This window comes from Herpailurus yagouaroundi, unplaced genomic scaffold (assembly GCF_014898765.1).
Source record: "Herpailurus yagouaroundi ecotype Mexico unplaced genomic scaffold, PumYag 184, whole genome shotgun sequence".
Classification (NCBI taxonomy): Eukaryota; Metazoa; Chordata; class Mammalia; order Carnivora; family Felidae; genus Herpailurus; species Herpailurus yagouaroundi.
The window spans coordinates 8,207,811-8,224,029 of record NW_024412415.1 but is presented as its reverse complement, the minus strand read 5'-3'; the positions used below and the strand labels follow the sequence as shown (position 1 = coordinate 8,224,029).

Here is a 16,219-nt window from a genome sequence, read left to right as displayed (position 1 = left end):
TATATAATGGAGTATTACTAGGCAATCAAAGAGAATGAAATCTTGCCATTTCCAACTATGTGGATGGAACTAGAGGGTAGTATGCGAAGCGAAATTAAAGAAAGACAAATATCATATGACTTCACTCATATGAGGACTTTAAGACATAGAACAGATGAACACAGGGGAAGGGAAGCAAAAATAATATAAAAACAGGGAGGGGGACAAACATAAGAGACTCTTAAATATGGAGAACAAACTGAGGGTTGCTGGAGGGGTTGTGGGAGGGGGGATGGGCTAAATGGGGAAGGGGCATTAAGGAATCTACTCCTGAAATCATTGTTGCACCATGTGCTAACTAACTTGGATGTAAATTAAAGAAAAAAAAATGTTTCAGTATTAAAGAAAAGGGGCCTGAACATCTTCATCTCTGTGATGCTTATACTTGATGGCTATCTTGCTATCAGGAAAGGCACAAGAAACAAGAGGGATCAATGAGGCATGATGGCCATGACACTAGTACCCAATGGGTTATAATATTTCTACTTTGGGACGAGTCAATTTAGTTCACTGCATTGAGAGATTTTCTGTGGGAATTTAGCTTCAACTTTAGTTTTAAGTCAATGGAAAAATTTTATGTATCTTTGCAGGCATGCATTAAACTAATAAAATGAATATTGATATATATTTTCTATCTTATGAACCAAATAGGAGCTTAGAGAAATTTGATAAAATAAGAAAACAGAACACAAATTTAAAGAAAGATTAGAATTGATAAAAACCATCTGTTGATCTTTCTGTTCTGATCCTCTTTGCCTTCTTTTTCACCAACATTGAAACACATTTGATGTCATCTACCTGAAATGTACAGGAAGCAGTAAAGCTTTGAGATCTCGTCCTCTTCTTACCTGACGTTCATTTTAGTTGCTGACAGAACAGGACGCTTGGTGGACCCCTTCCCGCACAAGGTGCTGCGGCCTGCGGCCCCCTGCGAGCGTTGCTGGCTGGTGGGAGTACAAGCCACAGGGAGTCTTCCCCTGAGAGGAACTGGGGTCGCCACTTTTCCCTTAGTGACAGGAGGCTTCTGAAGAAAGACACCCACAACCTTGTTCAAGTTTGGCTTCTTAGAGGATACTGTCTCCAGAGCACCCCCATTCATCCCCTTGTTCTATCCCAATTTTAACCCCACTTGTTATCTTTCCTTCTCACCACCTCATCCTATTCCTACCTGCCAGGTGGGCAGTGCCTTGCAACTTGCCTTGGTATGGTAACTGAGTTAGGAGTAACTTCTGGTTGTGCTGAGTCATGTGTCACAGAAAGCCTTTCCAAGCTGCCATGAACCCAGGTATTTTCTGACTAGAAGATGTGGCTAAACAATCCCCTGTGTCCAGAAAGGAGGATAAGTAGCTTCCCTTGGACATACGGTATCTTTGAGAAGGTGATACGCAGTTTATTAAATATAAACTTGAAGAACCACCTATTACATAATTAGCATGAGTAATCTACAAGTAACTCCACCCCTACCCCAATTATCCTCCAGTGGTTTCTTAAAAAGTTCTTTAAAGAACAAACAAAGAAACAAAAAAACTAAAACCAAATGAGGGAGAGAGGGAAATGCTCCCTTTGAAATGACTGGGAAGAGTCCTCCTACCTTATCTTTTTTTGATATTGTCAAGGCACAAAGAATAACAATGTCTTCCTATCACTAGTTTAAACTCTGTTGCAAGCAGAAGAAATGCAACTTTGTTAAGGACAACAGTGGTGGGACTACTGAAATTTTAAGATAGAAAAATACTGATTATATATCCTAGGAAATAAAGCAGTAAGAGAATTACGTTAACTTCTCATCTCAACATACAAGCAGAAGAGATTCTTAAGTGAGACAAAGTTAAAACCAAAATATTTAGTAAGTACACATCTGTACCATAAGCCAAGAGCCCAGGTTAGACGTAACAAGCATGCTCTTCTATTTAACCAACCACACTTTTTATGTCTATCTTTCCCCGAAGATTCCCAGTTTCCATGCTGTGTCTCCTCACAGTTCACCTGGTGTCAGGACCATCAACTCTACACCTTTGTTTGAGCAACTTAAATTGTAGAAATGATCCTACTAGCCCTTATCAATCCTTCTGACTTTTTCTTCAGGTAGAATATTATACCATTGATTGTAGTAGTACTTTGGTAACAATGCATGTAATCAATTCCTCCCTTTCTTTTACCAATAAAAATCCTCTTCAGTCTTAACAAAGCAAAGAGCTCAATCATACGTCTACACAAAGATGTGGGTTAAGGATTAAATATAGGGGAAAATAATAAAAGCAGTAAAAATAAATAAGAGCTCATTTTTATGATTTTTGGAATAGGAGGGACATAGCAAAAAAACTCAGACCCTTAAAAGGAAAAGGTGGGTAAATTTTAAAAAAAGCCTTTCACAAGATAAAAGACACCATTAATATAGTTAAAATATAAACTGTAGGAAAGTATTTGCAATATATTATAGCATTAATATAAATGGGTAATAAATGCATTAAAAATTGAGAAAAAAATTCACCAAAAAACCCTCAGCCAATTATAACATATAAACATATAATGATGAAAGAAATGCTAATTCAACTGGGATTTTTTTCACATCATATTAATAAAGATTTTAAGATTTCATCATTTCCACTGTTGGTAAAATAAACATGCATCTCGGGCACAATGTTTCTGATGGTTGTAGAAAAAGCCTTTGGTGACTAAGTCAAATAGGTTTCCCTGCTCTAATTATCCAAGTCAAGATCCTGTCTAGGATCTCTTATTTATGATTATCTAACACTATCCAATGACCAATCCCAAAACATGTCAACTGTTAATAACAACTTCCTATCAGCTATAGTGAAGTCACTGTAATTATTTTTTATTTTCCAGTTTCCAAACAGATAATACCAAATAACCCATGATAGATCTATTCCTTGTACAGTGGGGAGTGGGCATGAGATTTTAGAAATAAACTCATTCAGATGGGGTATCAGTAAAAAATAATTTACTCATGTATTCAACACATCTTCAGGCCTACACACAAATTTCTGATTGAGGTAGTTGTAATGCCCTTAATTTTCACCTGGAAATTAATTCACCCATATTACATAGTATAGACAACTTGACTTTCAATCAAGTATTTAAGTAGACCTAGCTTCATGGTAAGGGAAACGACTAGCCCTGCTGCAGGCATATTTGCAGCTAGCTCATGCATATACAAAAAAAGGAACTACATGTCTACTTTCCGTAAAGCATCAGTATGGCCCTCCTGTCCAGGTATTCAACCCTTGCTAAAGTTTAAGAAAATGTGACTATGGGACACTGAGTATCTCTTGTCTGATTCTCCACCCAGGGTGTTAGACGGAAGCATTCAAATGCCATGGCTTGGCTTTGCCATTGTTAACTGGTTGATAAATGGTGTCTTCAACTATGTAACAGTGGTTTTATAAATAGTTTAAATGAATGTTTGTTACTGTAGATTCAGCTTCTCACTAAGAAGCTTAAGGTTTATGTTTCTTTTTTTTTTTTTTTTTTACTTTTTTAATGTTTATTTTTGAGAGAGAGACACAGAGTGTGAGCAGGGCAGGGGCAGGGAGAAAGGAGACCCAGAAATCAAAGTGGGCTCCAGGCTCTACAATGTTAGCACAGAGCCCGACATGGGCTTGAACTCACAAAATGAGATCATGACCTGAGCCACAGTCGGATGCTTAACCAACTGAGCCACCCAGGTGCCCCCTTAAAAAAATTTTAAATTCATCACCCAGTGTGTTTCTCCATTGGCCTATGTATCAGAAAATACAAAACTCAACGGAGTGACTGATACAGCAGACACTGTCCCTGCTAACAGTGTTCATGTTCTGCCCCTTTTATTATTTTTTAAAAGATATTATCAGAGTTTGAATCTTTTAAGTTTATTTATTTATTTTGAGAGAGAGAGAGAGAGACAGAGACAGAGACAGCATGAGTGGGGGAGGGGCAGAAAGAGAGAGAGAAAATCTCAGTGCAGAGCCCAATGTGGGGCTTGAACTCATGACCCATGCAATCACGACCTAATCCGAAATCAAGAGTCAGATGCCACTGAAGCACCCATCTTGTTCTGCCCCTTTTAAATCAATTTTATACTGTTTTGTGTTGTAACACCACAGACTGCCTCCAATTATTTTTAATAAGCAGGTTGTATGTATTATTAAATTCGAAAATAAATGTCTCCCAGCCCTCTGAGTGGCACCTCTTTAATACCAGATACCATGTAAGGCCATAACAGGATGTCATCAACTCAGTGCTCTACTAACTCAGCCTCGAGGTTGAGTTCACCTTTTCTTACTTGAAGGGACCTTGAGTCCAGCAGGACCTGTAGAGGGGCCCCCAGGGAGCTCAGTTATCAGGAAGCCTCTAAGTTAGCCAGTAAAAGTGATTCACTTCCTTTTTTTTTTTTTTTTAACATTTGTTTATTTTTGAGAGAGACAGAGCATGAGCCCAAGAGGGGCAGAGAGAGAGAGGGAGACACAGAATCCAAAGCAGGCTCCAGGCTCTGAGCTGTCAGCACAGAGCCCGATACACAACTCGGACTCACAAACTCGAGATCATGACCTGAGCCAAAGTCGGATGCTTAACCAACTGAGCCACCCAGGCACCCCTGGAATTCATTCTTTATCGTGAGGACTCCCTGTTTCATTTGGAGAGTTTTGAAAATTCTTATGGTGGGGGAAATCAATTTCAGATGATAAATATACATTAAACTCAAATCCATTCCAATGGTAGAGTAATAAAAAGCTGGCTGTATTAGCTAAGGTACCAAGATTAAAATCAAATGGTTCAGTACCATTAAGAACATAATTTTAGGGACACCAGGATGACTCAATTGGTAAAGCATACAACTCTTGATCTCGGGTTGTGAGTTTGAGCCCCATGTTGGATAGAGATTAAAAATAACAACAAAAAGTAAAAAAGTATACGATTTTATCGGCATACCTTCAGTTCATTAAATGAATTGTGTTCTTCAAAATGTTTCTTTTTTCTCTCAATATATTGATCAATGGACTCCATTTCCTTAAAACGAGCCTCATGAAGCTTCTTAAAGTCTAGAATGTTCCCCAAAATATGAAAGTTAGTAGCAAGACAATTCCATTTATTCATCTTCCCTTTGTCTTTCTGTTAATACTTATTCTCTTCTCTGCATCCCTGTCAACTTCAACATCATCTTTGCTAAAACTTTAATTTCAAATCTTTTAGTTCTTGGAAAGTCAGGAACAAATTAGATTCATCTCATAACCTATCAAACACTTACCATTTTTCTATTGTCCATTTTACTCCTGATATTTGGTTTAATCCAGAGAATAAGAGTAATAGGTTTGCCTCCCCCCTCACCAATTAATCAAATGGCTGCCTTTCCTTAGTCATAAATTTGACATTTTTATAATGCTTAGAAAGCTTGCTATCAAGGATTGACAAACCTTTTCTATAAAAGGTCAGATAGTAAATATTTCTGTCTTTGTATACATATGTATACGTGTGTGTGTGTGTGTGTGTGTGTGTGTATGTGTATGTGTATGTGTGTGTATATATGGTAGAGATACCATATGTGGCCCCAAAGACAAAAATATTAACCGTCTGACCTTTTATAGAAAAGGTTTGCCAATCCTTGATCTCAAGCTTTCTAAGCATTATAAAATGTCAAATTTATGTGTATGTATGTATATATATATATATATATTTTATAACCCTTTAAACCTTTTATAATCCTTTAAAACCATAAAAACCATTCTCAGCTTAAGGGTTTTAAGGCAGGCCATAGTGGGCAGTACTTGGCTGATCCCTGCTTTGTGCTATTCTGATTAAGAATATCCTAGGGGCGCTGGTCAGTCTGAAATCTTGAGGTCATGTGTTCAAGCCCCAGGTTGGGTGTAAAGGTTACTAAAAAATAAACAGTAAAAATAATACACATAAAAATATCAACATTAAAAAAACAAAACATAAACTTTCATTCTACCTAGATTTGCTGAAGGTCAAATAAGCTCATGTTATCTCTGTTCCAATTTGTTAACAAAAGGATTACTTAAAGTGATGGTTAATTTTGTCTGTCTCAAAGTTTCCATGGGTAATTGTTCAGATAGCTTTCAAAGTCTTTGGTAACCTAAAATGTTAAGGTTTTGCTTGCATGATAAATTCAGATTGAATTCATTGGATATCTAACCAGATAGAGGCTAAAACATGAATTACTAGATATAGGTTTGTACTTGACTTGTTGCAAAAAAACTAAGGATATTTGGAACTGTTGAAAAACATGCTTTGTGCTTAATGGATTCATAAGTTTGCCATCTAAAAAAAATTCTGATGTAACAGAGTTCACGATTGGTTACTACTTAGGTTTCACTGGAGACTAAGGTTTCCAAGAGTTAAACTTCTGCTAAATGTAGTTAAAGCTGATAAAAATAAGAAAAGCAACTCTGTGTGTAGATAAGTAGGAGATATGAAAGAAAAATATAAGAAATGTAAATGTATTTTTGTTGAAGGTAAAAGTAAGTAACTTTGTCCTATAATGAGACTGGTTATTTGGAGCGAAAGGGCTTGGGACAAAATCTAAATGCAAAGAAAAGTTGTAGAAGGTTCGTGAAGGAAAATCTTTAAAAAGAAATTTTATGTGTGGTCAGGACAGAGTAAGGTTAAAATAAATGGATTTTAAAAGTACACAGGGCTAAGATTAAAATTCCTTCTTTGATCCAAAGGCTGGGAAAATAATGGCAATACTCTTGATGCCGGCCTCCAAATCCTCCACATTTGTGTTGTTCTTGTTTAGCAGAGGAACGGATGCCTCTGCCATATGAGGGATGGGGGATATATGAAGGGCTTTTACTAAGATACTAAACTTAACCCACTGTATGCCAAAAATGACCGAAACATATTCATGTGGGCATTGTTGAAAAAGGCAGGGAATAGACCTTGACTTGGGCCTTTAACCCCTTCCCTCAATTCTCAATGATTACTATATAAGTTACTGTTGAGCCAAAATAAAATTAGTATATTCTATGATGACCAGGAAAGTCTTGCTTGGTCACAGTCAGACTTCGGCTCAGGTCATGATCTCATAGTTCCTGAACTCAAGCCCCGCATCAAGCTCTGTGCTGACAGCTCAGAGTCTGGAGCCTGCTTTGGATTCTGTTTTGTTTTGTTTTTACTAATTGGGTAAAGGCCTTCCCCTACAAGACAGAAAAGTCACAAAAGTAAGAAAAATTCTGCTTTATAAAATAATACCCAGGTTTGGCTTATCTAAAAATTTACAAATTAATTATGGTAAATGGCTGCCTTCACTCTTTCTCTAGAACTCCTGGCTCTTAAAAAAGTTTTACACATTAAAATAAAGTAGACTGTCTGCTTATACTCAGCCAAAACTCTAAATTAAACACCTCACAGGCATCAGATGCTTTAAAAAAATTTTTTTTTAAATTAAGTTAGGGCCAAACTCTTGGAAATAGAGCCACCATTGATTACTTACTGCTCCTGCTTCTCTATCATTTGGGTTATGAGAGATTCCCTGACATACGTTGTTTACAAAGTCAGGGTCTCTCCTAGATTATTTGACAGGTTTGGAAACTGTAGACATTATCTTAAGATGCCATCTTGCTGGTCAGTATCATCTTTACTTTGTGTTTTTCTCTTTGTGTCTGCTAATGTTTATGCTGCCTTCCTGTACAACTATACTGTGGGCCACTCGACCAACCTTTGGGTAGACTCTAACTGCTGTACCCCAGTTAGAAGCCAGAATGTTCACTGTTCCTGTTACCTAACAGTAGTTACAGGCCCTATTCCAGGGGAGAAATAAATAGGAAAAGAGTTAATATTAGGCAGGGAGAGATAAGGGATCTTCAGGGGAAAAGACTGTAGCTGCAAATCGGAGGCGTCCCCCCACTGCCCCATTATCAAGGGCATAAAGAGGGGATCTAAATGAGATAGACAATCTAATCCTAAGACAACAGATGCGGGCCCTTGGGTCTACCCTAACCACCTTACACCAGTGGGTCAGGGAACGAGTACCTATGAATCTGACCCCAGATGCTCACCCCTTTAAACCAGGAGATGCAATATGGATAAAGGAATGAACTGTTCAACCCCTAAAACCTCTCTGGAGGGGACCGTTCACTGTCATTTTGTCCACCCCTATTGCAGTAACGGTAGTAGAAGTGGGTCCCTGGATTCACTATAGCAGAGTGAAGCCAGCATCTCAAAACTGGGAGTGTATTCCTGATCCATCAATGCCATGCAAGCTGACCATATGGAAAAAGCAATCTGCAACTCTGGAGCCTCCAGGAGTTGACGGTCCAATGAAACAAAAGACTATCCTTACCTTCTCTGTTTCCTTACTGTGATGCACTGTCAAGCCTTGTTTCTCACTATTATTATGATTTTTGTTCTACTGAGGCTGCCACAGCCAGCTAGAAATGTGGTGAGAAGTTTCTGTTAACACTCACCTTCCTTTTGTGGACAGGATACTTCGTTGGTACCAACATGGGGAAATGATGGCCATAAGAGACTAAAAAAATTAGATCCCCACAAACCTTATAGTAAAACAAAATACCCCAGTCCTACTACCAGGGTTTGGCTTCTCAAAAGCCCAATTATTGGGAAAAACTGTCTTGCCTAGTGGAGAAAAAGTTCGCCATCTCTGTTAAAAACTTAACATGCCTAGGCCAAAGATTTTATAACTCAACTGCCAGAAAAACCCAATGGTGGGGGACCCCAGATCACCTTGAGCCAGATCCCCACCCCTTGTCTAACTTCTCTCATCTCTGACAGGCCTGGGACAATCTAGCCATACTAGATATGTGGAAGGACAGCCTATATAAACCTCTAAACCAAGATGATGCTCTTTGACCCTAAATAGAGGGGTCCAAACATCGAAGTGGGGAATGTAGTAGGGTCCCCTCCCTAAGGAAAGAAAAAAAACCTCAAGGCAATCTGGCTATATGCCTACGTGACAATAGCCCTCACAACCTTGTAACAGGCAACCACTTAATAAGACTGCATGTTTGTGTGTTACCATATATGGGAAGCAAAGAAGTAAAAAATATATAAAAAACTATGCCACATGGCGTTCGGGGCTCAGTTCTTTGGGTATGAACCCAACTGAGCGGTGCCGGTAGGAATAAAGTTGCTTCCTGGAAAGAAAAGCCTCGGTATCACTACTCTGTGCAAGAATTCTGCTACAGTTAAACTAATCAACAGATTTTCAATGTACACGAGACAGCCTTCTATTGGAAAATGTCATCTAGGACTTTCACAGCTAGACAGAAGTCAATGCTTGGCTTTAAAGCTTCAAAGGACAGGGGCACCTGGGTGGCTCAGTCAGTTGAGCGTCCGACTTCGGCTCAGGTCGTGATCTCATGGTCCGTGAGTTCAAGCCCTGCGTCAAGATCTGTGCTGACAGCTCAGAGCCTGGAGCCTGTTTCACATTCCTTGTCTCCCTCTCTCTTTGCCCCTCCCCCATTCATGCTCTGTTTCTCTCTCTGACAAAAATAAACATTAAATAAATAAATAAATAAATAAAAATAAAGCTTCAAAGGACAGGTGGACTCTCTCATTAGAAGTTACTGCAGGATTGGGTGGCTCAGTCAGTTAAGCATCTGACTTTGACTCAGGTCATGATTTCATGGTTGGTGAATTTGAGCCCTACCATCGGGCTCTGTGCTAACGGCTCAGAGCCTGCTTCAGATCCTCTCTCTCCCCCCCACACTCTCTTTCTACCCCTACCCTACCTACACTCTGTCTCTTGGTGTCTCAAAAATAAAAATACATTAAAAAAAAAAAAGTTACTGTCTGGGGTGCCTGGGTGCTCAGTTGGTTAAGCGTCTGACTCTTAATTTCGGCTTAGGTCATGATCTCAGTTTTTGAGTTCGAGGTCCACATTGGACTCCATATTTACAGCACAGAGCATACTTGGGATTCTCTCTCTCCCTTTCTCTGCCCCTCCCCCACTTGTGCTTTCCCGCTTTCAAAATTAAAAAAAAAAAAAAAAAAAAAAAAAAAGTTACTCCAGCCGGTGACTTGAAGTTGAAGCCAATGCTTATTTCCCATGTGAAAATCCTAGGGCCATTAAGAATTATATGGCACTTACTCTGCCTATGGTCTATAAATGGAACATAGCCTTGATGATAGCACATCTGTTTACAACATGATTTACTGAGTATTTTAAGCCTAGTAGTGAGACCTACTGCTCAGAAAAAAAGATTTTTTTAAAAGAGTGACTGTTTATTGGCAATGCACCTGGTTACCCAAGATCTCTGTGGGAGATGTACAAGATTAATGGTAGTTTCTTTTTCTTTCTTTTCTTTCTTTCTTTCTCTTTTTAACATTTATTTTTGAGAGAGAGGCAGAGCGTGAGTGGGGGAGGGACAGACAGAGAGGGAGACACAGAATGTGAAGCAGACTCCAGGTTCTGAGCTGTCAGCACAGGGCTCGAACTCACCAGCTGTGAGATTGTGACCTGAGCCCAAGCTGGCCACTTAACTGAGTCACCCAAGTGCTCCAGATTAATGGTATTTTAATGCCTGCTAACATAACATCCATTCTGTAGCCCATGGATCAAGGAGTCATTTAGACTTTCAAGTCCTATTTGAGAAATACATTGTGTAAGGTATAGCTGCCATAGACAGTAATTCCTCTGATGGACCTGGGCAAAACTGAAATCCTTCTGGAAAAGATGCACCATTCTAGATGCCATTAAGAACATCTGTCATTCATCGCAAGTAATCAAAATATCAACACAACCAAGTTTGCAAGAAGCTGATTTCAACCCTCAAGGATGACTTTGAGGAAACTTCAGTGGAGGAAGTAACTGCAGATGTGGAAACAACAAGAGAACTAGAATAAGTGGAGGCTATATACATATAACTGAATGGCTGCAATCTCATGATAAAACTGTAATGGGTGAGGAGTTGCTTCTTATGGATAAGGAAGTGGCTTCTTGAGATGGAATCTACTCCCGGTGAAGATGCTGTGAAGATTGTTGAAATGACAACAAAGGACTTAGAATATTCCATAAACTTAGTTGATAAAGCAGCAACAGGGTTTGAGAAGATAGACTCCTCTGTTTTGAAAGAAGTCTATTGTGGGTAAAATGCTATCAAACAGCATTCATTGCTACTGAGAAATCATTCGTGAAAGGAAGTCAACTGATGAGGCAAACTTCACTGTTGTCTTATTTTTAGAAACTCCATAGCCACTCCAACTGCCATACCAAGCATTCAACAGTCATCAATACCGAGGCCAGACCCTCCACCAGGAAAGAGATTACTACTCGCTGAAAGCTCAGATGATAGCGCTTTTTAAGCAATAAAGTATTTTTAAATTAAAGATATGTGTATGTTTTTTTGAGACATAATGCTATCACACACCTGACAGACTACAGTACAGTGTCAACATAACCTTCACATGCACGGGGGAAACAAACTCATTTGATTCACTTTACTGCAATAATTGCTTTACTGCAGTGGTCTGGAACTGAAGCCACAGTATCAGATATGTCTGTATCAACCTGATGAAAAAGCTGGTATAACCCACTCCCACTGTAAGCTGAGGAAGTGAGTTTACTGAGGATAAGTTGCCCGTGGTCTCACAGTGAGAAAACTAGAGAATGAGAATGCAAGCCCCAGTTCCAGCATTCAAGGTTTCAGCTGTTCTGGTGCACCACCTATTTGGAATTAGCCTGAAGGGGCCAACTATTACTTCGTTTCTTTGTGTGCAAAACTTACTTGGAGTAGTGCTTACAGTTCTTTTATTTTTTCCAGGTTTGGAAAATCCATCTGTGTAGAGAGGCCTCTTTTTTTCCGAAGGAACCTTTGAATCTTCATTACCTGAATCCAAAGATACACAAATGATGAAAGATTCCAAAACAAGTTCTTCCAATTAATAAATATCTAGAAGGTAACATGGGGCATTTTCATTTGACAGGGTCTGCCAAAGTGGTGGAAAAAATGAGCACAAAGAATGAGTTACAGCATCACTACAATTTTAGCTCATATGCTTCAAGTAGCCAAAAATTTTATGCTTACTGTACAGAGGTTATATAAATATATCAGAAATTTAAGAACACTTTTTCAAAATTTTGCTATGAACAGATTATTGTTATAACAAGAACGATACAATCATAAAATCCCGGGGGCACCTGGCTGGCTCAGTTGGTGGAGTGTGCGACTCTTGATGTTGGGGTTACGTTCAAGCCCCACATTGGGGTGTAGAGATTACATAAAAACAAAATCTTGGGGCGCCTGGGTGGCTCAGTCGGTTAAGTGGCCGACTTCGGCTCAGGTCATGATTTCGCGGTCCGTGAGTTCAAGCCCCGTGTCGGGCTCTGTGCTGACAGCTCAGAGCCTGGAGCCTGTTTCAGATTCTGTGTCTCCCTCTCTCTGACCCTCCCCCGTTCATGCTCTGTCTCTCTCTGTCTCAAAAATAAATAAACGTTAAAAAAAACAAAAAACAAAATCTTAAAAAAAAAATTACACAGGGGCGCCTGGGTGGCTCAGTGGGTTAAGCGTCTGACTTCGGCTCAGGTCATGATCTTGCGGTGAGTTCGAGCCCCATGTCGGGCTCTGTGCTGACAGCTCAGAGCCTGGAGCCTGTTTCAGATTCTGTGTCTCCCTCTCTCTCTGACCCTCTCCCATTCATGCTCCGTCTCTGTCTCAAAAATAAATAAACGTTAAAAAAAAAAAATTACACAATCCCACCAACCGAATAAACACCATTAGCATTTTGACATATTTCCTCAGGTCTTCTGCTTCTATACTTGTTTTGTTTTTGTTCTTTAAATCCAGCTGAAATCATGGTGTATACATTTGTGACTTTCCCTCACTGACTTTCCCTCCTTCACCACTTTCCACATTCTGCCATCTTTTCAATTTGAGGCAATCTATTAAAAAATATCCAGGGGTGCCTATGTGGCTCAGTCAGTTAAGCGTCCACCTCTTGGTTTCAGATCAAGTCACGATTTCATGGTTAAGGAGTTCAAGTCCCAAATCTGGCTCAGGGCTGACAGCAGGGAAGCTGCTTGGGATTCTCTCTCTCCCTCTGCCCCTCCCTTGCTCTCTCTCAAAATAAATAAACATAAATAAATATCTCTATCTCTATCTATCTATCTATCTATCTATCTATCTATCTATCTATCTATCTATCTATCTACCTATCTATCCATCTATCCATCCATCCATCCATCCATCCATCCATCCATCCATCCATCCAAGTGGATTTTCAATAAATGGTACTTATTTATAAATATGTCACTCATCCTGAAGGTGACCCAATACATCCATAAAATATACAAGAATGACTGGATAGAGCACGAAGGACTGCAGGGGCTTCTGCTTGGACCTTGGCTCTAAAACCAGAAAGGAAAAGTTCCATGAAATAGAGGATAGAGTCAGAATCACTCCTCACCAGATTATTATAAATAATAAAATATTATAAATAGAAAAATAGCAACTTCACAAGGAGCAACTTACCAGTGTGATAACCTGCTAACAAGCCACCACCTGTGCCTTCTACGGGTGCTGATGGGAGGACCACCCTGCGGGATTCCTACCCTAAGTGCATGATCCAAATCTAAACCTCAGCACACATTAGACAAACCAAGGCAGAGGACTTCCAAAACTGGCCTATGTTAAAAAATATACTCTTAAAAAACTATTAAAAAATTTAACTGTTTGGTTGACTAGGCAAAAGGTCTTTGTACCTGTGTCTGGAGTAGGCCAGAAGGAGTTGATGGACAAAATATGGACTCTCCTCATCAAGAAGCAATCAACTACCCTAAGCTTTCCAGCTACCACTCTTACTCTGGTTTTTCCACAATACGGAAGAGGTCTCAAAGGCTTAAACTTTTGCCTTCATTGTAGACACTTAGGAGTTCTACAGCATGGTGTTATGGGTTGAACTGTGTTCCTCAAAAAGTTATGTTGAAGCCTTAACTTGTAGTAAACATGATGTGACCTCAAGAAAAAGGGTCTATTTTGTGGTACTTTGTTATGGCAGTCCTAGGAAATGAGCGCACATGGCTACCCCCCAGGAATTTCAGGGTTTTTTTTGTTTGTTTTTTTTGTTTTTTACTTATTTGACATACCATCTGTTCTACCTTTTCCTGAGGAGACTGCATTCTCCTCTTCTTGGTTCTCGTCTGGTGGTGAAGCAACTTCTCCAACCGTTCTGAGTTTCTGGTTTTCCTGCTTCTCTTGATTCTGGAATTCAATGGGATCACTTATCTTTATCTCTGAATGATCCTGGTACAATTTTAAAAGGGAATGAATTATTTAAATAAGAAGTCACCACTGCCTTCCAAAAATAGGCACCCAAATTGCAAAGAAGGAAGACAAGTAGGAGAATTAGGTTTCTGAGTGACAGATTGGCTCTTGAGAATGTGAATTTGGGAATAGGACATATGAGGGACCACTGAAAAGCATAAATGGCAAGATTAGATCTCTTAGGGATGAGAAATTAACAAATAATCTAAATGGATAGTCTAGTGACTGAGGGAGTATACAGAGCTAGAAAATAAAAATTAGGACTGTGTCTTGTAAAGTTATATTTGCATAAGAAGATAAAAAGGAATAAAATCAGAGTCCTCTCAAGGCAAGTGAAGCAAGTGAAGGAAGCCCCTGGCTAATCATATGACTATTCTGCTGAAAGATCAACCCAAGAGTGATCACTAGGTCTGAGGCCAGTTGAAAAGAAAAAAAAAACACACCTTATTTGATGCTGGTTTTTCTTTCCTTCTTACTTACTACTCATCATTAAGTGAATACTTTCATATTTATTCAACAAATACTTAATTTGTGCTTAGTAAGTGCTTCCCAAGAGCCAGTACTCAGAGTGTGATGAGGACCAGCTGAGACTTGGGTCTGAGCTTTCATGGACCTCACAGCATGCAGAATTTACAACCATCTGGTACCATAAAGGAATTCAGAGAAAGCTTCGTAAGAATACACCAATTTTGACACAGGCAGTGCCCAAAATGTTCACACTTCTATTCACCTGGGAGTCAGGGTTTCTGTGGACTGTCCTGCGCCTTCTCCTCATTTTGGTGACATGGTCAACTGGCAACCTCTCAGCTTGTTCCTGGCTGCTGATCTGCATCTCAGCCTCATCACAAGAGGATGCAGAAATTTGACTTCCATCCTGAAGAGAAAGACATTAATCTGCCATATCCTATTTTTAGAGTTATGATGTTCACGAAGAATCAGAATTTAAACTGAATAAAAAAACTATTTTACAAAAGGTAATTTTAATACTCTCTTGTACTGAATTATAGTCCAGGACAAGAATTTTAGAGTATTCCAAAAGAAATAATCACATTTAACAACCCCAGCTTGAAAAAAATAGTGTAAGAAAGCATTCAATGTTTTCTTAGTGTGAGTAATTAAGCCAATTAGCATTAATTTTTTGAGTATATGCTATTTGACAGGCAGTATGCTCTAACTAATAATTACAGCTAATATCACATCTTTACTGGGCTTAGTGTTTATACACGTTATCTCATTCATTCCTCAAAGCCTAGGACATAGGTAGTAACATTATCCCCAGTTTATAGATGGAACAATTGAGGCTCGGATTCCAAAGTAACTTGTCAAGGCCAAAATAAGGGAGTAAGGTAAGAACATCACCTGTACAACCATAAACTAAAAGTACAGAGCTAAATTATCACAACAGTGTGATAAAGGTACCAAAAGAGAACATACAAACTTGCTTATTTTATAAGAACTCATTGAGGGCCTGGGTGGCTCAGTCGATTAAGCATCTGACTCTTGATTTTGGCTCAGGCCATGATCTTGCTGTTTGGGAGTTCAAGCCCCATGTTGGGCTCTGCACTAACAGTGCAGGGCTTGCTTGAAATTCCTTGTCTCCCTCTCTCTCTGTGCCTGCCTCTCTCTCTGTCTCTCAATAAATAAACATTTAGGAAAAAAAAAGCACAGTATAATATTTGCACTTATTAGTATTAATGGCGGAAGACTGGATTCATTATTCAACACATGATACAGAGACAACGATGCTTTTTATCTTTGTGGGAAGGGCAAGGAATCTTAGTTCTTTCACACCAAAAGGAAATGTGGATGGGTACAAGATTTAAATGTAGAAAGGAAACTATAAAAGCACTAGGAAATTGGGGTACGTGGGTGGCTCGGTTGGTTGAGCGTCTGATTTCAGCTCAGGTCAAGATCTCACAGCCCATGAGTTCGAGCCCCACATC

At 39.3% G+C, this 16,219-nt stretch overlaps 1 protein-coding gene across 4 annotated transcripts in view; it reads right to left on the bottom strand.

Annotated features, from left to right (window-relative positions):
* The window catches only part of NUSAP1 (nucleolar and spindle associated protein 1), a 41,662-nt gene that overhangs the window by 10,851 nt on the left and 14,592 nt on the right, over positions 1 to 16,219 (bottom strand). Inside the window, exons 3-7 of one of the 4 annotated variants that reach the window (XM_040492331.1) lie at positions 15,007 to 15,150; positions 14,099 to 14,255; positions 11,742 to 11,843; positions 4,969 to 5,078; positions 888 to 1,063 (exon numbers count right to left, since the gene is read on the bottom strand). In XM_040492331.1, coding sequence (XP_040348265.1) covers positions 888 to 1,063; positions 4,969 to 5,078; positions 11,742 to 11,843; positions 14,099 to 14,255; positions 15,007 to 15,150 — 689 coding nt within the window. The remainder of the gene's footprint in view (positions 1 to 887; positions 1,064 to 4,968; positions 5,079 to 11,741; positions 11,844 to 14,098; positions 14,256 to 15,006; positions 15,151 to 16,219) is intronic. The other 3 variants (XM_040492332.1, XM_040492333.1, XM_040492334.1) reach the window with 3 other exon arrangements.